Source organism: Cherax quadricarinatus, chromosome 1, assembly GCF_038502225.1.
Source record: "Cherax quadricarinatus isolate ZL_2023a chromosome 1, ASM3850222v1, whole genome shotgun sequence".
Lineage (NCBI taxonomy): Eukaryota > Metazoa > Arthropoda > Malacostraca > Decapoda > Parastacidae > Cherax > Cherax quadricarinatus.
The window spans coordinates 5,148,973-5,173,506 of NC_091292.1; the positions used below are offsets into that span (position 1 = coordinate 5,148,973).

A 24,534-nucleotide genomic window follows, 5' to 3' on the forward strand; every position below is an offset into this window, starting at 1 on the left:
AGGCTAGATATTTTTTGCATGCTATTTACATCCCTTTTATTAATTCCTGTTTTCCATTTATACACTTTTTTTTTTTCAACAAGTCTGTCGTCACCCACCGAGGCAGGGTGACCCAAAAAAGAAAGAAAATCCCCAAAAAGAAAATACTTTCATCATCATTCAACTCTTTCACCACACTCACACATTATCACTGTTTTTGCAGAGGTGCTCAGAATACAACAGTTTAGAAGCATATACATATAAAGATACACAACATATCCCTCCAAACTGCCAATATCCCAAACCCCTCCTTTAAAGTGCAGGCATTGTACTTCCCATTTCCAGGACTCAAGTCCGACTATACGAAAACAACCGGTTTCCCTGAATCCGTTCACAAAATATTACCCTGCTCACACTCCAACAGATCGTCAGGTCCCAAGTACCATTCGTCTCCACTCACTCCTATCTAACACGCTCACGTACGCTTGCTGGAAGTCCAAGCCCCTCGCCCACAAAACCTCCTTTACTCCCTCTCTCCAACCCCTTCGAGGACGACCCCTACCCCGCCTTCCTTCCTCTATAGATTTATATGTTTTCCATGTCATTCTACTTTGATCCATTCTCTCTAAATGACCAAACCACCTCAACAACCCCTCTTCAGCCCTCTGACTAATACTTTTATTAACTCCACACCTTCTCCTAATTTCCACACTCCAAATTTTCTGCACAATATTTACAGCACACATTGCCCTTACACAGGACATCTCCACTGCCTCCAACCGTCTCCTCGTTGCTGCATTCACAACCCAAGCTTCACACCCATATAAGAGTGTTGGTACTACTATACTTTCATACATTCCCTTCTTTGCCTCCATAGATAACGTTTTTCGACTCCACATATACCCCAACGCACCACTCACCTTTTTTCCCTCATCAATTCTATGATTAACCTCATCCTTCATAAATCCATCCACCAACACATCAACTCCCAAGTATCTGAAAACATTCACTTCTTCCATACTCCTCCTCCCCAATTTGATATCCAATTTTTCTTTATCTAAATCATTTGATACCCTCATCAAGTTACTCTTTTCTATGTTCACTTTCAACTTTCTACCTTTACACACATTCCCAAACTCATCCACTAACCTACGCAATTTTTCTTTAGAATCTCCCATAAGCACAGTATCATCAGCAAAAAGTAACTGTGTCAATTCCCATTTTAAATTTGATTCCCAAAAATTTAATCCCACCCCTCTCCCGAACACCCTAGCATTTACTTCCTTTACTACCCCATCTATAAATATATTAAACAACCATGGTGACATTACACATCCCTGTCTAAGACCTACTTTTGCCGGGAAGTAGTCTCCCTCTCTTCTACACACCCTAACCTGAGCCTCATTATCCTCATAAAAATTCTTTACAGCATTTAATAACTTACCACCTATTCCATATACTTGCAACATCTGCCACATTGCTCCTCTATCCACTCTATCATATGCCTTTTCTAAATCCATAAATGCAATAAAAACTTCCCTACCTTTATCTAAATACTGTTCACATATATGCTTCAATGTAAACACGTGATCTACACATCCCCTACCCACTCTGAAACCTCCTTGCTCATCCGCAATCCTATGTTCTGTCTTACCTCTAATTCTTTCAATTATAACCCTACCGTACACTTTTCCTGGTATACTCAGTAAACTTATTCCTCTATAATTTTTACAATCTCTTTTGTCCCCTTTCCCTTTATATAAAGGGACTATACATGCTCTCCACCAATCCCTAGGTACCTTCCCCTCTTTCATACATTTATTAAACAAAAGTACCAACCACTCTAACAGTTGCCTCCTTCCAGCGGCAGCAGCGACTTCCAAGCTCCGTATTTTTCTCCATCTACCAGAGCTACAAATGCTCCTATGATGACCTAGTTACAAGCAAAACTGCACTACCCAACGTAGCACCCAGAATGACAAAAGATTACCAACAGTGAAACCTACAAATCGAAAAAAAGAGAGATCAAAGGAAGACTGCACACAAACCGAAAGCAACACCCCGCTGCCAGCCGAACAACGTAACCCTAAGCTTTGTATACTACAACTTCTTCTTAACAACAACAATTCCTGTAGTATTATGAGGCGCAATCTAAGAGGAAACAACACCAAGGCCAGCAAGAAAACACCGAAAAATCAACTATTCAACAAGTGTAGCCAGGAGGACGCCGGCCCAGCAACCACCCCACTCACCACCACTCAAGGCGACACCACAACAATAACAACAAACATGGCTGCCACCAGCCCATCCTCCCCTCTCTTCCCCGGATTCAACCTACCTAGTAGTCTCTCAGGTATGACCAACGATCCAGATACCCTAAAGTCATGCATCTCCAACTTAGTTATTGAAAATATGAATCTTCGAGAGACGCTAACAAAACAAGACACCAGGATGACACAACTCGAGAACAAAATCCTCAGTCTTGAACAAAAGTTATCAACACCTGGAATGACTAACTGTGACAAGACCATCCAAACAGTCATAGATAGCCATACCCAACAAATAATATCTCTTAATACAAAGGTTGAAGAAGCAGTAAAACAATGGAAGAACAACTTAGATAACCAGTTCAGTGACTACTTTGCTCTCCAAGAAGATAAAACTGAGCAAGAAAAACTATCGGACGCAGTAATAGTTAACAGTCCACTTTTTCCCAGTGATATGAACCAAACAAACAGTAAAGAAATTACTCTGCAGATCATAAAGGACCAAACAAGTGTTATTGTACCAGAGTCTGAAATAAAAGAAGCCAGATTACTAGGATCCCATGGTAGAAAAAGTGTTATGCTTAGATTCAACTCACATGATAGGAAAAAAGACTTAATTATTGCATCTATTAAAGTAAAGAAAGAGGTATACATAAACGAGTGTCTTACCAAAAAACGTCAAAACCTCCTGTATAGAGTCAGAAAACTTAAGCGGGAGAATAATGACACAATACACCAATGCTTCACACGGGATGGGAAAATTCTAGTTAGGAAAACAAATGTAGGTCAACTGTACACAATCACGAACGAGAATGATCTATCACGATTTCTCAGGGATACTAATCTTACAGAGAATAACTAAACAATGTCCAACTTAAAAGTCTACGTAGTATAGTGTATGTTTTGCTCCATTATTGTTCAAATTTCATTGTACAATCTCTTAGTATTTAAATAATCAACTACCTCATTTTGTGATTTTACTAGTAAGCATAAATCACCTTATGTGATTTTCTTATTTACTATTGCTCGCTTGAACATTAGCTGAATTGATACTTTCTCTGTCCATATTACTACCTCATATTTTTTTAAATACTATCAATTGATATTACTTACTAAAATTAATAAATATCATTTTTACTAAAATTTCAATTTACTCTTAACTTTTTTGACATTTAATAACCATTACTTGACTAATTACCTTTACCTGTTTTAATACCACATTTACTATCCTAGATTACTCTTAATTACCTTGTACTGCCATATAACCTCAAGTATAACTACCAGTGCAATATTGAATGAAATAAACATTACTATTTCACTTTTTTGTAATCATTATTACTTACTAAAATTTTATTAAACACCATATTTACTACCAGTCAATTTTACTTTTGTACATTAAACATTATTTTATACTTCCCATAACATTTTGTTGCCAAATTTTCAAGTTTTTATATTCAACCCCAACCTTGTATTATCCTTTGTACCTGTGTACCTGGGTACCTGTCTACCATCTTACTATCATATTATTACCAAGACATTACCATTGTGATTTTTTACTATTATTCTTTTGGTACTTTAATTGTGAATTTTATTTTGTCAATTTAAATCTATAGTTATAACCTTGATCTTGTCAACAACCCATACCAGACTCTAGTGCAATTGCAAGTACCATTTCAAATTGTATTTTTATATTATAAGTTTATATTATAATTCCTACCATCTGTCCATTTAACTTTGCTTACCATTACTTAATTTTAGTCCCTTTTATATTTTCTCCTTTATTTTAGCTTTATATAACTATCCTAGTTTATATATCCACAACTGTTAAAATAATCAAGGTGCTATTCTCAGGTGCTAAAGTAGAATAAGCTCACAATCTTGCCATTATATTCCAAAGCTCATTTATTCACAACCTATATTAGTCCCTTTTTATTATAATTTTAAACTATAATTATAACTTTAAAAAATTACCTTTATAGTACTACCTACTATCATATTCCCAAGCACTATTATATGATCATCACTTTATTTGTATTAGTCCCTTAGCTCATTATTTTACATTTGTTAAATAATTCAGGTGCTATTTTTTAGCTTAAGACTATTTACTTTGTTTTATACTTAATTCTAACTATAGATTCACTACAAATCTTATGATTACAAGCATTGATCCTGATACCAACCTCTTATTTAATGACTTAAATGAATCAAACAGTTACTGTAATTACTACACTGCAGAACAATCAAAGGCACTTCTCAGTGCCAACAACAACATAACTATCTTTAACTACAATATCAGATCTTTAAGCAAGCATTACGATGACCTCATAGCATTACTAAATTCCTTACATGCCAATATGTCCATCATTACACTAACTGAAACCTGGCTAAAGCCTGATAGTACAGATGTCTATGCCATTCCTGGTTACACAGCCATACACAACTGTAGGCCAGACCAACAAGGGGGTGGCACAGCCATATACTACTCAGACCAACTAGAATGTATCACTAATACTTGCACAAGGGATGAACATGGGGAATATATAATAGCTAAATTCAAATCCAAATACCTACAAAAACCTCTCACATTGATAAACATCTACAGAGTTCCACAGTCAAACATTAGCCAATTTAGTCAAAATCTAGGAAGTATGATAACTGATGCACGCATGAACAAAGATCACTTACTACTCTCAGGTGACTTCAATATAAATCTCCTGCAAGACCAGGACCCACACGTTACTGAATTCACAAACACAATGAGTAACTGTATGTTACTACCAACAGTAACAAAACCTACAAGAGTTACAGAGACTAGTGTTTCCCTACTTGACCACATCTGGACCAACACCATATCCCCTTTAAAATCAGGCATAATTACAGATAATACCACAGACCACTACCCTACTTTCCTCATAACAACTCTTGGTAAACTACCCCAAGACACTACTAAAGTCACCTTCAGACTTCACAATGAGGCAGCCATTAATAACTTCGCAACAGCATTAGCAAACATTGATTGGCACACTGAGCTAGAAATCTATACAGATATTGACGAATGTATTAATAATTTTCTAAAAAAGACCCAATACCTCTATAACAAGCACTGCCCTAAAAAAACTAAACAGATGACAGCAAAGAGACTGAACAGTCCCTGGCTAACACCCAGCATTCTCAAATCCATAAATACAAAACACCAATATGAAAAACAGTACAGAATGGGTCACATAACCAGAGACCAAACAAAACGTTACTCGTCAATCCTAACCAGCCTGATAAGAAGGGCAAAAAAATTGTATTATGAGAACAGATTATCCAACTTACGAGGTGATATAAAAAAGACCTGGAAAACACTATCTGAAATTCTGGGAACAAAAAAGATATCACGAAATAGCGAAATAAAATTAGCAAAATCAGATGAACCCCAACTCCCACCAACAGAAACAGCAAACAGACTCAATGATTTCTTCTCCACTATAGGACAAAACCTTGCCCATAAAATCCCAAGCTCAGATACCCCACCAAATAACTACCTCACCGGCAACTACCCGAACACACTGTTCCTAGCTCCGACTAACCCATACGAAGTCTCCCTTATTATCAATGCACTAAAAAACAAGGCAGGAGATTTAAGTACCTTACCACCCTTTATATATAAAAAAGTGTCACAAGTGCTATCTCCAATCATTGCAACACTCTTTAACAAATCCATTGAATCCTCCACCTTCCCTACAGTACTCAAAATAGCAAGGGTCACCCCGATCCACAAAGGAGGAGACCAAACAGAGTTGAATAACTATAGGCCAATATCCAACTTACACCCTCTCTCAAAAATCTTTGAAAACTAATTCATAAACGAATCTACTCCTACCTTATCTCCCAAAACATACTCAACCCCTGCCAATTTGGATTCAGGCCTAATAAAAATACTAATGATGCTATTATACACATGCTAGAACATATATACACTGCAATAGAGAAAAAAGAAGTCCCACTGGGGATCTTCATTGACTTACGTAAAGCTTTTGATACAGTTGACCATGACTTGCTCCACGTAAAATTGTCACACTATGGTATAAGAGGGCACTCCCTCAATTACCTCAAGTCATACCTCAGCAACAGAAGCCAATATGTGTACGCAAATGGGGCAAACTCTTCTGCGCAACCAATTACAGTTGGTGTCCCACAGGGAAGTGTCCTTGGCCCTCTTCTCTTTCTCCTATACATAAATGACCTTCCAAATGCTTCGCAATTACTCAAACCCACACTATTTGCAGATGACACTACATACGTCTTCTCTCACCCGAGCCCAGTCACACTAGCCAATACTGTAAATACCGAATTACAGAAAATATCTACCTGGATGAGGACTAACAAACTTACACTAAACATTGACAAAACCTACTTCATTCAGTTTGGTAACAGAGCTACAGATGTCCCTCTTAACATAATGATAAACGGATCACCTATCACAAAGCTAACAGAGGGAAAATTCTTAGGAATCCACCTTGATAATAGACTCAAATTTCATACACATATACAACAAATTTCTAAGAAAATTTCCAAAACTGTAGGCATACTATCGAAGATACGGTACTATGTTCCACAGTCAGCCCTCCTGGCCCTATATCACTCTCTTATTTACCCCTATCTCACCTATGGAATTTGTGCATGGGGCTCAACAACAGTTAACCATCTCAGACCACTAATTACCCAACAAAAGGCTGCAGTTAGAATGATAACAAATTCTCACTACAGGCAGCACACTCCACCAATATTCAATACACTAAACCTACTCACCATACAAAACATCCATACTTATTACTGCACCTATTACATACATAGAACACTTAACTCTGATATTAACCCTCCCCTCAAACATCTCCTTGCCAACCTCAACAGAACACATGACCATAACACAAGACACAGATCACTCTTTGATGTTCCTCGTGTTCATCTCACAATATGCAAAAACTCAATGCACATAAAAGGCCCTAAAATCTGGAATTCATTACCTGTAAATATAAAAGAAACACTACCTGTTTATAAGTTCAAGTCTCTACTCAAAGATCACTTACTCACCCAAAACCAAATAAATACTGAATAACTGAACCTTATAAATTGTATATCTTAAATGTTTCTCACAATTATATCACATAAATGTTAAACCTAAAACCCAATCTAACTTTATTATTTTTTAAATACACTACCTAACAGAATCCTTCATATGACCTGTCTTTGTAATACTCACTTGTGCTTTATAGTAATCTGTTTACATTAATGTTTTATCACTGACTTCATCATTGCTTAGTTAATCTTAAGTTAATTTTAAGCCAGCCCGTAATGCTATGCATAGTATAAGTGGCTTTGGCATACTGCTCTTATCTGTATTTTTTTGTACCTCTGTATGTGTGCACAAATTTATAATAAATAAATAAATAAATAAATATCCCCCCCTGCTTTTAACATTTCTGTCATGATCCCATCAGTTCCAGCTGCTTTACCCCCTTTCAATCTACGTAATGCCGCACGTACCTCCCCCACACTTACATTCTGCTCTTCTTCACTCCTAAAAGATGGTATACCTCCCTGACCAGTGCATGAAATTACCGTCTCTCTTTCTTCATTAACATTTAAAAGTTCCTCAAAATATTCTCGCCATCTACCTAATAACTCCCTCTCCCCATCTACTAACTCCCCTACTCTGTTTTTAGCTGACAAATCCATTTGTTCCCTAGGCTTTCTTAACTTGTTTAACTCACTCCAAATTTTTTTCTTATTTTCATTAAAATTTCTTGACAGTGCCTCTCCCACTCTATCATCTGCTCTCCTTTTGCACTCTCTCACCACTCTCTTCACCTTTCTTTTACTCTCCATATACTCTGCTCTTCTTATAACACTTCTGCTTTGTAAAAACCTCTCATAAGCTACCTTTTTCTCTTTTATCACACCCTTTACTTCATCATTCCACCAATCACTCCTCTTTCCTCCTGCCCCCACCCTCCTATAACCACAAACTTCTGCCCCACACTCTAATACTGCATTTTTAAAACTATTCCAACCCTCTTCAATCCCCCCCCCCCACTACTCATCTTTGCACTAGCCCACCTTTCTGCCAATAGTCGCTTATATCTCACCCGAACTTCCTCCTCCCTTAGTTTATACACTTTCACCTCCCTCTTACTTGTTGTTGCCACCTTCCTCTTTTCCCATCTACCTCTTACTCTAACTGTAGCTACAACTAAATAATGATCCGATATATCAGTTGCCCCTCTATAAACATGTACATCCTGGAGCCTACCCATCAACCTTTTATCCACCAATACATAATCTAATAAACTACTTTCATTACGTGCTACATCATACCTTGTATATTTATTTATCCTCTTTTTCATAAAATTATTATTTTTTTTTTTTATTATCACACTGACCGATTCCCACCAAGGCAGGGTGGCCCGAAAAAGAAAAACTTTCACCATCATTCACTCGATCACTGTCTTGCCAGAAGGGTGCTTTACACTACAGTTTTTAAACTGCAACATTAACACCCCTCCTTCAGAGTGCAGGCACTGTACTTCCCATCTCCAGGACTCAAGTCCGGCCTGCCGGTTTCCCTGAACCCTTTCATAAATGTTACTTTGCTCACACTCCAACAGCACGTCAAGTATTAAAAACCATTTGTCTCCATTCACTGCTATCAAACACGCTCACGCATGCCTGCTGGAAGTCCAAGCCCCTCGCACACAAAACCTCCTTTACCCCCTCTCTCCAACCTTTCCTAGGCCGACCCCTACCCCCACCTTCCTTCCACTACAGACTGATACACTCTTGAAGTCATTCTGTTTCGCTCCAGTCTCTCTACATGTCTGAACCACCTCAACAACCCTTCCTCAGCCCTCTGGACAACAGTTTTGGTAATCCCGCACCTCCTCCTAATTTCCAAACTACGAATTCCCTGCATTATATTCACACCACACATTGCCCTCAGACATGACATCTCCACTGCCTCAAGCCTTCTCCTCGCTGCAACATTCATCACCCATGCGTCACACCCATATAAGAGCGTTGGTAAAACTATACTTTCATACATTCCCCTCTTTGCCTCCAAGGACAAAGTTCTTTGTCTCCACAGACTCCTAAGTGCACCACTCACTCTTTTCCCCTCATCAATTCTATGATTCACCTCATCTTTCATAGACCCATCCGCTGACACGTCCACTCCCAAATATCTGAATACATTCACGTCCTCCATACTCTCTCCCTCCAATCTGATATTCAATCTTTCATCACCTAATCTTTTTGTTATCCTCATAACCTTACTCTTTCCTGTATTCACCTTTAATTTTCTTCTTTTGCACACCCTACCAAAAATCTAAACAGGAGTCTTCTGGCAGGGCTGCATCTGCTCTTGTTGCCACCTCCCTAGTTAAGAACGATAATAAATTTGTTGAGTTAGGCATAAGAATTAACAACTGGGCGTCTACACTGCAAACTGAATTGTTTGCAATCCTAATGGCGCTAAAGCTAACCTATGACACTGAGCTTGACTCTATCATCATTACTGATTCTATGTCATCATTGAAGGCTCTTGGCTCATATAATGACTCCAACAACATGCTCATTGGGGAAGCCAGGTATAGATACTCAAAAATTAGGGACAAAGGAATTAATGTACAATTGCTATGGATCCCATCACACATTGGATTACTCCTTCATGATAAAGTTGATATGTTAGCCAAGAAGAGTATCGAGAAGGAGAATGTAGAATATAACTTTGGTATAACTGTGTCTAGCATTAGGAATAATATTAGGAGAGAAGTAAATAATGAAAATGATTGTTATAGGAATGCAGTTAGAAGCCTGAGTAGATCTATAACCCACTATGATAACATGAACGTAGATAAGTATGTTTATGGAGCAACTTGCAATGTGAACAGACTGACTGATGTTGTAGTGGCCAGGCTTAGGCTTGGTTACAAGTACTTCTGGCAGTTTGGGAGACACACAGATGATGATCAAACTAAATGTAAATTATGTGATCAGGCATATGGTCACTCTCTTGAACACTATGTGCTTAATTGTCCACTTATTGAGGAATACAGAGACAGACAGTATAATAACCTATGTGACATGTCAAGATATCTTATTAATGAAAATAAGATACCAGATATACTAAGCAAATTTCCTAAATTTGCTTGTAACAGATAAGTGAACTATAGATATGTAGATATAAATCCATATGTATTCCTGTTAACCCTTTGGGGCCTAGTTCCTAGGCCTTTTGTGTATCCATATGCTCTCGCGCTACCGTCCACAGGATGGATATGGGGTGCACAATAAACTAGCCACTTCGGTGGCAAAATCTAATCTACCAAATTCATCCACCAACCTCTGCAACTTCTCTTCAGAATCTCCCAAGAGCAAAGAGCAGCTGTGACAACTCCCACTTTGTGTGTGATTCTTTATCTTTTAACTCCACGCCTCTTGCCAAGACCCTCACATTTACTTCTCTTACAACCCCATCTATAAATATATTAAACAACCACGGTGACATCACACATCCTTGTCTAAGGCCTACTTTTACTGGGAAATAATTTCCCTCTTTCCTACATACTCTAACTTGAGCCTCACTATCCTCGTAAAAATATGCATTACTTATTATCAAATCTCTTTCTACACATAGCTCAATTAAAGGCTCCCCATTTACATTTACCCCTGGCACCCCAAATTTACCTACTACTCCCTCCATAACATTTTTTACCCACTTTAGCATTGAAATCCCCAACCACCATTACTCTCACACTTGATTCAAAACTCCCCACACATTCACTCAAGATTTCCCAAAATCTCTCTCTCTCCTCTACACTTCTCTCTTCTCCAGGTGCATACACGCTTATTATAACCCACTTTTCATATCCAATCTTTATTTTACTCCACATAATCCTTGAATTAATACATTTATAGTCCCTCTTTTCCTCCCATAGCTTATCCTTCAACATTATTGCTACTCCTTCTTTAGCTCTAACTCTATTTAAAACCCCTGACCTAATCCCATTTATTCCTCTCCATTGAAACTCTCCCACCCCCTTCAGCTTTGTTTCACTTAAAGCCAGGACATCCAGCTTCTTCTCATTCATAACATCCACAATCATCTTTCAACATCCACGCACATTCAGACTTCCCACTTTGACAATTTTCTTCTTATTCTTTTTAGTAATCTTTACAGGAAAAGGGGTTACTAGCCTATTGTTCCAGGCATTTTAGTTGACTTTTACAACACGCATAGCTTACGGAGGAAAGATTCTTATTCCACTTCCCCATGGATATAAAAGAAAAAGTAATAAGACCAAGAACTATTAAGATAAAATCAAAGAAAACTCAGATGAGTGTGTATAAATAAATGTGTACATGTATGTGTAGTGTGACCTAAGTGTAAGTAGAAGTAGCAAGACATACCTGCAATCTTGCATATTTATGAGACAGACAAAAGACACCAGCAATCCTACCATCATGTAAAACAATTACAGGCTTTCGTTTTACACTCACTTGGCAGGACGGTAGTACCTCCCTGGGTGGTTGCTGTCTACCAACCTACTACTTATACACCTCCACGAAAAATCTTCAGTTTTCAGAACTTTTCAAATTTCAGAATTTTGGATAAAGGCATACGGACCGTTACATAAACAGGTGAAATAAAATGAAAATTAATCTCTAATACACCTGGTGTTATGTTGGAGTTACCATATTGAGGATTGTCATGCTCTTAACCCTTTGAGGGTCGACAGGCCCTCTCCGAAACTCGTTCTCAGGGTCGGCCAAATTTAAAAAAAAAAAAAAAATTATTTTCTCTTATGAAAAGATAGAGAATCTTTTCCCGATCATAAAGACACCAAAAGTTTGAAATTTGATAGAAAACTTACGGAATTATGCTCTCGCAAAGTTAGCGGTCTCGGCGATGTTTACGCATCGGCGATTTTGCCCACTTTGAGCCCCATTTTCGGCCAATTTCACTGTACTAGTCGACAAAAAACATGAATATTTCGCTAGAACTCCATTTTTTCTATCAAATGGGTGCAAGAAACCACCCATTTATGAAATTCAACTATCCAGTACAGTGGTCAGAATTTAGCAATTTTGCCAATTTCACACAAATTTCAAAAGATGCCAATTTCCGAATAGGGTCCAGAATAAACAAGAAAGACATTCCTGGCACTAAAATGACATTTCCTCTAGTCATTAGTCACGTCTCAAGGCCCCTCTTATATTCTTTTGCTTTCCACTTTGAATTTTTATTTTCACAAAATATATAAGATTTACTGTTATGCAGACTACTGCATTAGTGTAAAAAATGGTATAAATATTTTTGGTGCACTTGTGAAAGAATATTAGACTCACCAGTTGACGTGTATTGCACGCTTGGCACGATTTGTTTACTTTTGAAGTTTGGTAAAAATCGAACATTTCTGCTACTTTGAGCTCAATTTCAAGGCACTTTTCATTGTAAAACCAGTCAAAATCATCTCAATTTCTGTAATATGTCTTCCATTCTATAAAATGAGACCAAGAAAACTAGAATACAACAATAAATACCATACAAAAATACACTGCAAAGTCGCTGATTTATTAAAAAAAAAATGGTCAAAGTTTTTTTTTTCTCATTATGCACTGTGTGCTGCAGGATTTTTTTAGACTGTGCACACTGACCACATAGACCCATTCTTTCATATGAAGGCCTACCAGCTTTCTCCCACTAGATTTGAGGCCGCTAGAATTTATGAGTACTAGTACGTCAAAAACCCCTACTCGTAAGACGTACTAGTACAACCAAAACCCTCAAAGGGTTAATAAAGATAAATCTCTAAATCCAATAACAAAAGAACAGAGGATCACTGAACAGTAGTAGGATTACTGACCACTGTAGAAAACTACCACAATGCATGCATGTGCACACGCACACATGCACAGAGGAGCTGTGACTCAAAACCTTAGCAATCACAAATAAGTAACTAGACTACCATACCATATGGTCAACATACCTTTGATATAGAAGTGTTAATTGCAGTGCCTGGCAGTAGAAGAGACAGGTTAGTTGTATCAGTGATACTGAGAGTGGCCTTCCTGACAGCTTCTGCATTAGCACTGAGCTGCAGTCGTGTGTATGTATCATCACTTCTCGTAATGTGGGTTACAATGCAGCGAACAATACTACCCACTCCAACAATTCCTGGAGATGAACATGTTAACGAAGGTATAATAACAGTTGCAATTTTGCACACAATATACTGATATTACTTTCATTAGCAGCATAAGTAATTAGAATTAAATAACTATCACAACATACTGATATAACTATCATTAGCAACATAAGTAATTACAATTAATAACTCTCTGAAGGAGGGGTGTTAATGTTGCAGTTTAAAAACTGTAGTGTAAAGCACCCTTCTGGCAAGACAGTGATGGAGTGAATGATGGTGAAAGTTTTTCTTTTTCGGGCCACCCTGCCTTGGTGGGAATCGGCCAGTGTTAATAATAATAATAAAAATATTAATAGATCCCATGCTGGTTTAGAAAGACATGTAAACAAACACTATGACATATTAGAAAACGTTTCAGTCCTGGGACCATGATCACTTCTAACATACAGAGGTAGAAAGACATTATATATAGGCGGAGAGTGCAGTGTGAGTGATGCATGTTGACTTGAAGAATATGTTGGGAAGAGGACGGGTAGATGATGAGATCATGTGACTCCTGTCTTGTTGGGTTGGTGGTGCTTAGCCTGCTTAACCCTTTGAGGGTCGACAGGCCCTCTCCAAGACTCGTTCTCAGGGTTGGCCAAATTTAAAAAAAAAAAAATAAGTTTTTCTTATGAAAAGATAGAGAATCTTTTCCCGATCATAATGCCACCAAAAATATGAAATCTGATGGAAAACTTACGGAATTATGCTCTCGCAAAGTTAGCGGTCTCGGCGATGTTTACGGATCGGCGATTTTGCCCACTTTGAGCCCCATTTTCAGCCAGTTCCACTGTACTAGTCGACAAAAAACACGAATATTTCGCTAGAACTCCATTTTTTCTATTGAATGAGTGCAAGAAACCACCCATTTACCAATTTCAACTATCCAGTACAGTGGTAAGAATTTAGCAATTTTGCCAATTTCACACAAATTTCAAAAGATGCCAATTTCCGAATACCTTACCTTACTTGGAGAGAGTTCCGGGGGTCAACGCCCCCGCGGCCCGGTCTGTGACCAGGCCTCCTGGTCCAGAACAAACAAGAAATACATTCCTGGCGCTAAAATGACATTTCCTCTGTTCATTAGTCACGTCTCAAGGCCCCTCTTACATTCTTTTGCTTTCCACTTTGAATTTTTATTCTCACAAAAAATAGATTTACTGTTATGCAGACTACTGCATTAGTGTAAAAAATGGTATGAATCATATTGGCGCACTTGCAAAAGAATATTAGACTCACCAGTTGACGTGTATTGGACGCTTGGAATGATTTGTTTACTTTTGAACTTTGGTAAAAATCGAACATTTCTGCTAATTTGAGCTCAATTTCAAGGTACTTTTCATTGTAAAACCAGTCAAAATCATTTCAATTTCTGTGAAATGCCTTCCATTCTATAAAATGAGACCAAGAAAACTAGAATACAACAATAAATACCATACGAAAATACAGTGCAAAGTCGCTGTTTTATTCCAAAAAAACGGTCAAACCAAACCATACCCCCGGCCGGGATTGAACCCGTGGTCATAGAGTCTCAAAACTCCAGCCCGTCGCGTTAGCCACTAGACCAGCTAGCCACAATAAGATTTTTTTTTCTCATTATGCACTGTGTGCTGCAGCTACGGTGAAAAGCTCTGTTCCACAAGGCACAGTACTAGCTGCCATCTTGTTCCTCATCCTCATATCCGACATAGACAAGGATGTCAGCCACAGCACCGTGTCTTCCTTTGCAGATGACACCCGAATCTGCATGACAGTGTCTTCCATTGCAGACACTGCAAGGCTCCAGGCGGACATCAACCAAATCTTTCAGTGGGCTGCAGAAAACAATATGAAGTTCAACGATGAGAAATTTCAATTACTCAGATATGGTAAACATGAGGAAATTAAATCTTCATCAGAGTACAAAACAAATTCTGGTCACAAAATAGAGCGAAACACCAACGTCAAAGACCTGGGAGTGATTATGTCGGAGGATCTCACCTTCAAAGACCATAACATTGTATCAATCGCATCTGCTAGAAAAATGACAGGATGGATAATGAGAACCTTCAAAACTAGGGAGGCCAAGCCCATGATGACACTCTTCAGGTCACTTGTTCTATCTAGGCTGGAATATTGCTGCACTCTAACAGCACCTTTCAAGGCAGGTGAAATTGCCGACCTAGAAAATGTACAGAGAACTTTCACGGCGCGCATAACGGAGATAAAACACCTAAATTACTGGGAGCGCTTGAGGTTTCTAAACCTGTATTCCCTGGAACGCAGGAGGGAGAGATACATGATTATATACACCTGGAAAATCCTAGAGGGACTAGTACCGAACTTGCACACGAAAATCACTCACTACGAAAGCAAAAGACTTGGCAGACGATGCACCATGCCCCCAATGAAAAGCAGGGGTGTCACTAGCACGTTAAGAGACCATACAATAAGTGTCAGGGGCCCGAGACTGTTCAACTGCCTCCCAGCACACATAAGGGGGATTACCAACAGACCCCTGGCAGTCTTCAAGCTGGCACTGGACAAGCACCTAAAGTCAGTTCCTGATCAGCCGGGCTGTGGCTCGTACGTTGGTTTGCGTGCAGCCAGCAGCAACAGCCTGGTTGATCAGGCGCTGATCCACCAGGAGGCCTGGTCACAGACCGGGCCGCGGGGGCGTTGACCCCCGAAACTCTCTCCAGGTAAACTCCAGGTAAAGACTGACCACATAGACCCATTCTTTCATATGGAGGCCTACCAGCTTTCTCCCACTAGATTTGAGGGCGCTAGAATTTAGGCGTACTAGTACGTCAAAAACACTGGGTCGTAAGCCGTACTAGTACAGTGGTCCCTCGATTATCGACGGTAATCCGTTCCTGGAAGCCGGTCGATTATCGAAATGGTCGATTTACGAATCAATTTTCCCCATAAGAAATAATGTAAATTCAATTAATCCGTTCCTGACACCCAGAAGTATTAAAACAAAAAAATTTTTTACATGAAATATTCATGTAGTACATAAACAATACAATGGGAAATGATGAATGAAACATTAACAGCATAACACTTACCTTTATTGGAGATTCTTCTTAGTGTATGGGAGACTGGAGGAGGAGGAGAGAGTGGATTGTTTATAGTTTGGAAGGGGAATCCCCTTCCAGCAACACCTCAGGTACCATTTGCTTTTCTGGGGTTGCTTCTTTTCTCTGTTTCTTAATGCCACTAGGACCAGCTTGAGAGTCACTGGAGTCCTGTCTCGCAAAATAACTGTGCAGAGAGCTCTGTTTCTGGCGTCTCTTTAAAACTTCCCTAAAATGGGCCAAGACTCTGTCACTGTACAAGTTGCCGATATGGCTTGCAACATCCTTCTCTGGGTGATGTTTCTCCATAAATCTTTCCATCTTACCCCACATAGTAAAAATCTCCTTAATTTCTGAAGAAGGCACCTTCTTCCATCTCTCTTCCTCCTCCTCTGCAGCAAGATTCTGAGCTGCAATCTGTTGCTCTTCCTGCTGAAGCTCTTGCAGCTCCTCAGTGGTTAGCTCTTCGTTGTGATCCTCCACCAACTCTTCCACATCCTCCAAACTCACATCCAACCCCATGGAACTCCCCAGTGCCACAATAGAGTTCAAAACTGACATAGGCTCATCATGCAACTGCCTAGCCTTTTCACAAATAATCGAGGACATAAGACTGTCTCCTGCTAATTGTTTCTCATTTATCCACACCAATAATAACTTCTCAACCTCTTCCAGTACTGGTGATCTCATTTTTGTCAGCATATTTACCCCCTTTGCAACAACAGCGTCCTTGATTTCCTTTCTCATGGCTATGATGGAAGATATTGTTGAATGATTTTTGTTATACATCCTCGCCAGTTTGCCCACACGTACGCCACTATCATATTGTTCAATGATGTTTTTCTTAAATTCAATGGTATTTCTCACCTTCTTTACCAAAGGTTTGGCACTAGGAGCTTTCTTTGGAGCCATGGTAGCTTATTTAGCACTTAAATAACTTGCAAGCACTAAAATAAATGAAATATTATGAAATATTTCACTGGAGCACGTGAGAGGACCGCCGCTAACTGGTAAACAATAGCACACTGGCTGGGAAGGAAGGCTGAGGCGGGTTGAGGCCCGCTTACCTCGTGCATACGCGTCTGGGACGACGGGTCGAGACGGGTCGATAAACGAATTTCGGTCAATTTCCGAGTCAATATTTTGTCGAAAAAACCGGTTGATTTCCGAAATGGTCGACTTTCAGGCCGGTCGATTATTGAGGGACCACTGTACGTCCGAAACCCTCAAAGGGTTAAGTATCATGTATGCTAATGTTTTTGAAATTTTGTGGTTTCCAGTGTTACGTTCTATTGTGTCAGTGATGGCGATTAGTGAGGCTTCTAGGCACCGTCGGCGTCTGAGGTCTGGTTCGGTGAGAACGAGTTGTGCCTCATTCCAGTTCATCAAATGCCCCATGGAGTTTCTGTGGAGGACACAGGCATACCTTAATCCTTTGACTGTTGCAGGCCCTTTTCTGAAACTCATTCTATGTCGATAAATTTTGGAAAAAAAAAAAAATTATTTTTTTCTTATGAAATGACAGAGAATCTTTTCCCGATGGTAATGACACCAAAAGTATGAAACTTGGTCGAAAATTCACGGAATTACACTCCCGCGAAGTTAGCGATCTCGGTGACATATACGCATCGGCGATTTTGAGCCCTGTTTTTGGCCAATTCCATTCTTCCAGTTGACCAAACTCATAGCTATTTCTTTAGAACTCCATTCTTTCTATCAGTTGAGTACAAGAAACCGCCCATTTACCGATATGAACTACCCAATCAAGTGGTCAGAAATTGGCAATTTGGCCAATTTCATGCAAATTAAAAAAAGATGCCAATTTCAAAATAGGGTCCAGAATAAACAATGTAGACATTCTTGGCACTAAAATAACATATCCTTTGTTCATTAGTCACGTCTCTAGGCCCCTCTTATACTACTATTGCTTTCTATTTTGATTTTTTATTCATAGGTAGTAGGTTGGTAGACAGCAACCACCCAGGGAGGTACTACCGTCCTGCCAAGTGAGTGTAAAACGAAAGCCTGTGATTGTTTTACATGATGGTAGGATTGCTGATGTCTTTTGTCTGTCTCATAAATATGCAAGATTACAGGCATGTCTTGCTACTTCTACTTACACTTAGGTCACACTACACATACATGTACACATTTATTTATACACACTCATCTGAGTTTTCTTTGATTTTATCTTAATAGTTCTTGGTCTTATTACTTTTCCTTTTATATCCATGGGGAAGTGGAATAAGAATCTTTCCTCCGTAAGCCATGCGTGTTGTAAAAGTCAACTAAAATGCCGGGAACAATGGGCTAGTAACCCCTTTTCCTGTAAAGATTACTAAAAAGAATAAGAAGAAAATTGTTTTCTTTCTTTTTTGGGTCACCCTGCCTCGGTGGGAGACGGCCGACTTGTTGAGAAAAAAAAAAAAAAAAAAATTACTGTTATGCAGACTACTGCATTATTGCAAAAATGGTATAAATAATATCAGTGCACTAGTGAAAGAATATTAGACTCCCCAGTAAAAGTGTATTGGATGTGTGGTGTGATTTGCTTACTCCTGAACATTGGTAAAAATCGAACATTTCCACTAATTTGAGCTCAATTTCAAGGTTGTTTTCATCATGAAAGTAATCAAAATCATCTCTATTTCTGTGATATGTTTTCCATTTTATCACCTGAGACCATGAAAACGAGAATACAACAATAAATACTATACAAAAATACACCTCAAAGTCAGCGTTTTAATCCAAAAAAACAGACATTTTTTTTTCTCATTACGCACTGCGTGCTGCAGGATTTTTTTTATGTGGTGCACACTGACCACACAGACCCATTCTCTCACATGTGGGCCTACCAGCTTTCTCCTGCTCGATTTGAAGCCGCTAGAATTTACGCGTATAAATACGTCAGAAACAGTGGCACGTAAGACGTATATATACGACCGAAACAGTCAAAGGGTTAAATCGTCTCTGTTACAGGCACTTCGATGCTTATTCAGGAGGACCGCAAGATCTCTGCCTGTCTCGCCTACATATTTCTTGGGACAGAATCCACAGGGGATAGTGTAGACGCCTGCTGTAGAAGTTAGAGGTGTGGGGCTGCGTTTTGTATAAGATCTTTGATAGATGATGTGTTTATGGTGGAAATGTTGATGTTACTCACAGCAAGTGTCCGGCGAGTATTCGTGGCAACATCACCACATGGGAGCACTATGAACTGCTTAGAGGGGTGTTCCATGGGCGGTTCGTTGAGGATAGCTTGTGCCTTGAGTCTGCAATCTCGGCTGAAGAAAGATAGGAACTGAAGACGTGTAAAGGCTTGTGTTATGTAAATACATTCTTCTTCAAGAAAACAAGGGATGGAGATGCAAAGAGCTCTCAAGAAAAAGCCAATGAGGGCTCCTCCTTTAGTGCGGGTGTCTTGGTGTGAGTAAAAGTGTATAAGATCATCCTTGTTGGTAGATTTTCTATACACTTTGAAGAGAAGTTTGTTACTGTCGGGAGATCTGCACAGGAGAACGTCGAGGAAAGGAAGTTTGCCATCATTTTTGAGTTCAAGTGTAAACTGTATTGATGGTTCAGCTGCATTGATCTTGTTGAGAAGGGCCTGGATATTGAGACATCTCGGATAGAAAACCAATATATCATCAATGTATCTTAGCCAGGTAACGGTGTTGGGAATGAGGGTGCTGAATTTCTCTGTCTCTAGGTTTTCCATGAAGAGGTTGGCAAGCACAGCACTGAGCGGGCTGCCCATTGCCATCCCAAAGCACTGTTTGTAACAGTTGTCCTGATACTTGACGAAGTTGAAATTAACACAAAGATCCACTAGACTGATGAAATCTAGAAGAGGTAAAGGAAGGTCATGGTTTTCAGTGAGCCTCTGTCTCAGAATGTTTACTGCAGCATCAGTAGGAACGTTGGTAAAGAGGGCTGTGACATCGAAGGAAGCCATGCTTTTGTTTTTAACAGTCATGTTGGAAATTTGGGAGAGTAGGTCACCTGAGTGTTTGAGGTGGGCTTGACTGATAGTGCCCAGAAGTGCTGAAAGGTATTTGGCAAGGTGGCTGGCTAGTCTGTGTGGTGCACTCCCTATGCCCGAAGTGATAGGATGTAGTGGGATGCCAGGCTTGTGTGTCTTAGGAAGGTCATACAGGTGTGCTGGTTTCGGTTGACCTGGTAAAAGTTTAAGTAGTATTTTGCCTTGTTCTGATTTTTGGCACTTGCTATGAGAAACATCAACATTCCCACCATACACACATCATCTATCAAAGACCTCACTACAAAATGCAGCCCTACACCTCTAACTTCTACAGCAGGTATCTACACCATCGACAGAGACGATTTAAGGTACGCCTGTGTCCTCCACAGAGATTCCACGGGGCATTTGATGAACTGGAATGAGGCACAACTCATTCTCACTGAACCAGGCCTCAGACGCCGACGGTGCCTAGAAGCCTCACTAATCGCTGTCACCGACACAACAGAACGTAACACTGGAAACCACAAAATTTCAAAAACATTAGCATACATGATACTTAAGCAGGCTTAGCACCACCAACCCAACAACACAGGAGTCACATGATCTCATTGTCTACCCGTCCTCATCCCAACATGGCATTCTTCAGGTCACGATGCGTCACTCACACCTCACTCTCCACCTACATATAATGTCTTTCTACCTCTGTATGTTAGAAGTGATCAAGGTCCCAGGACTGAAACATTTTCTAATAAATATGTCATAATGTTTGCTTATGTGTCTTTCTAAACCAACTTGTCGGTATTTATTACCAAGGTTTATACCAGATCCCATGCTGAAAATAGTCAGGAACAAGTTCAAATGTACTGGAACTGGAGGTCTCATCATTCCTACCCCTTTTTACCCAACACCCTGTAACCCAAGAAAATTCACAAGACTGCAAATGGTAGTTTGACAGACATCTAGTAGTTGCAAGGTTGACTCTTGCATTTCTCCTAAATTATTGAGATAGGAAGTTAGTACGTATTAATATTTCATAATGATAAATTATACTGATGCTCAAAGAATCAAAATGAAAATATAAATACAGTGGACCCCCGGCATTCGATATTAATCCGTTCCTGAGAGCTCATCGAATACCGAAAATATCGAAAAGCGAATCAATTTTCCTCATAAGAAATAATGGAAATCAAATTAATCCGTGCAAGACACCCAAAAGTATGAAATTTTTTTTTTACTACATGAAGTATTAAGTTTAATGCAATAGAATAATTACAATAACAATAAAATAATTGACACTTACCTTTAATGAAGATCTGGTGATGATTGATGGGATGGGAGGAGGGGAGAGGTGTTAGTGTTTAGAAGGGGAATCCCCTTCCATTAGGACTTGAGGTAGCAAGTCCTTTTCTGGGGTTACTTCCCTTCTTCTTTTAATGTCACTAGGACCAGCTTGAGTCACAGGATTTCTGTCGCAAAACATATCTGTCCATAGTGGCCTGTACCTCCCGTTCCTTTAAGATTTGTCTAAAATGGACCACAACATTGTCATTGTAATAGTCACCAGCACGGCTTGCAATAGCTGTGTTAGGGTGATTTTTATCCATAAAGGTTTGCAGTTACACCCACTTTGCACAAATTTCCTTAATCTTTGAAGTAGGCACAATGGATTCCACAACTGGCATAGGCTTCTCAGGGTTAGCCCCAAACCCTTCAAAATCTTTCTTAATTTCCATACTAATTCTCACCCTTTTTACCACAGGGTTGGCACTAGAAGCTTTCTTGTAGCCCATGGTGACTTATTTTGCAGAAACAAGCACCAAAAACAGTGATAATATGGATAATATAGAATGTACCGAATGTATCCTTAGATGCGCGCACACTGGCTGGCTTGTAAACACTGGCACACACGGGGCAGTTCAGGCCACACGTGGACACATCTCGTACGAATCGTATCGAATACCGGGTTTTCGATTGGATACCGGGGCAAAATTTTTGCGATATAATGCATCGAATACTGGATTTATCGAATACCGATGCCATCGAATATCGGGGGTCCACTGTACATGTATATTGAATGTTTTTTCAGTAAATCTAATGCTCAAGAAAATGATAAAAAAAAGAAATAAAAAAAATTTAGGTAAAAAGATATCAGCAATAAAAATTTTCAATGGAGTAGTTTCTAGGAATAAGACTGAATTACTGCACATTCCATAACTGAAATGCAAATTCTTAAGAAATTTCTTTCACAACTGGGTTTCTTTCAACATATTAAGAGTGGCATCCACCTTACATTTTTGAGAAGAAAAAAAAGTTCACTGGACATTAACCCGTAAATGGTCCAAGCAGATCTATGTTCACATGTGTAGTGCTACAAAAGTAGATCTATGTTTTTTACATATTTTCAAATATAACAAAAAAAAAAAAAAGTAGATCAAAGTTTTTTTTATACATTTTCAAATGTAAAAAAACAAAAAGAAGATCTTTTTTTTACATACTTTCAAATTTTTAAAAAATGTATATATACGTTTGGACCGTTTACGGGTTAAAAACCACTCACCAAATTTTCCAGCATATATGGCGCACGAGTGTCTGCTGCTTGCTGGCATGATGTTTCCAAGCAGTTGTAATGTAACGTTAATAAACAACTGCTAAAACATAACCCAAAGCCTACCCTTCACCCTGACCTTGAGCATACAAGGCACAAGCCGATTTTTCCAAGGCTTTTTGTGGGGGAAAAGTACACCTTATATGCTGGAAAATATGAATTTATGAAATTTATTCTTTGGCTGGAAATGAGGGCATGCATTTACAGTACTTTACCTGCACCATCTGTTGCTGTGTCCTTCAAAAAAGCTGCTCTAACACCAGAAATACCAGTATCCATAACAAACCCATTATCTTCTACACTTGACACAGCACAAGACAAGACAAAGCCAACCTCAAGTTGTGATACATGGACCGCAAAGTTGACTTCTTGGGGAGCCAATGTCAGATTCACTGAAATAGTACATTAACCATTAAATTTGATACAAAACTATGTACAATGCAGCATCATAAAGAACAAAAAGGCACAATACAGACTGGAATAACACACAAATAACCCACACATAAGAGAAAGAAGCTTATGACAATGTTTCAGTTCAACTCTGTAAATGGTCCAAGTAGGACCAAAACATTGTCATAAGCTCCTTTCTCCTACATGCAGGTTACTCATGTACAGTATTATATTTTATTAAATTTACTTACACTAGTCAATGAACTCCAGAAAACTTCCAATCTTCAAGGTAGAAAAATTTAATGTTGAGTATTCCAAACTGAAATGTTCAGATAATTTATCAGCTGTGACTAACCTCTAAATTTGTTGTTAACATCTTCAACGTGTAGCACTCGGGCAACTACATACTGGCCTGGCTTGAAGAGTTCCTGCAGCAAGTGCACTCTCTCTTCACAGTCATCATCATTTTCTTTGACCTGAAGATTTAGTAAATATCTTACATGCATCATTATCATTACAACTGTTTTAAAAACTTTCCTGTTGCATTGCATAGCAGCAAAAGAAGAAGAAGAAGAAGAAGAAGAAGAAGAAGAAGAAGAAGAAGCAGCAGCAGCAGCAGCAGCAGCAGCAGCAGCAGCAGCAGCAGCAGCAGCAGCAGCAGCAGCAGCAGCAGCAGCAGCAGCAGCAGCAGCAGCAGCAGCAGCAGCAGCAGCAGCAGCAGCAGCAGCAGCAGCAGCAGCAGCAGCAGCAGCAGCAGCAGCAGCAGCAGCAGCAGCAGCAGCAGCAGCAGCAGCAGCAGCAGCAGCAGCAGCAGCAGCAGCCGCAGCAGCAGCCGCAGCAGCCGCAGCAGCAGCCGCAGCAGCCGCAGCAGCAGCCGCAGCAGCAGCAGCAGCAGCAGCAGCAGCAGCAGCAGCAGCAGCCGCAGCAGCAGCAGCCGCAGCAGCAGCTGGAGGCAGTGGAGATGTCATGTCTGAAGGCAATGTGTAGTGTAAATATTATGCAGAGAATTTGTAGTCTG

General features: G+C 39.5%; 1 protein-coding gene across 1 annotated transcript in view; it reads right to left on the reverse strand.

The window, feature by feature from the left end:
- Positions 1–24,534, reverse strand: part of Rrp5 (Ribosomal RNA Processing 5) — a gene marked incomplete at its 3' end in the record, with an annotated part of 59,037 nt that overhangs the window by 19,954 nt on the left and 14,549 nt on the right. Inside the window, 3 exon segments of the mRNA XM_070088501.1 lie at positions 13,280–13,467; positions 23,342–23,518; positions 23,872–23,992. Of these exon segments, the coding sequence (XP_069944602.1) occupies positions 13,280–13,467; positions 23,342–23,518; positions 23,872–23,992 (486 nt within the window).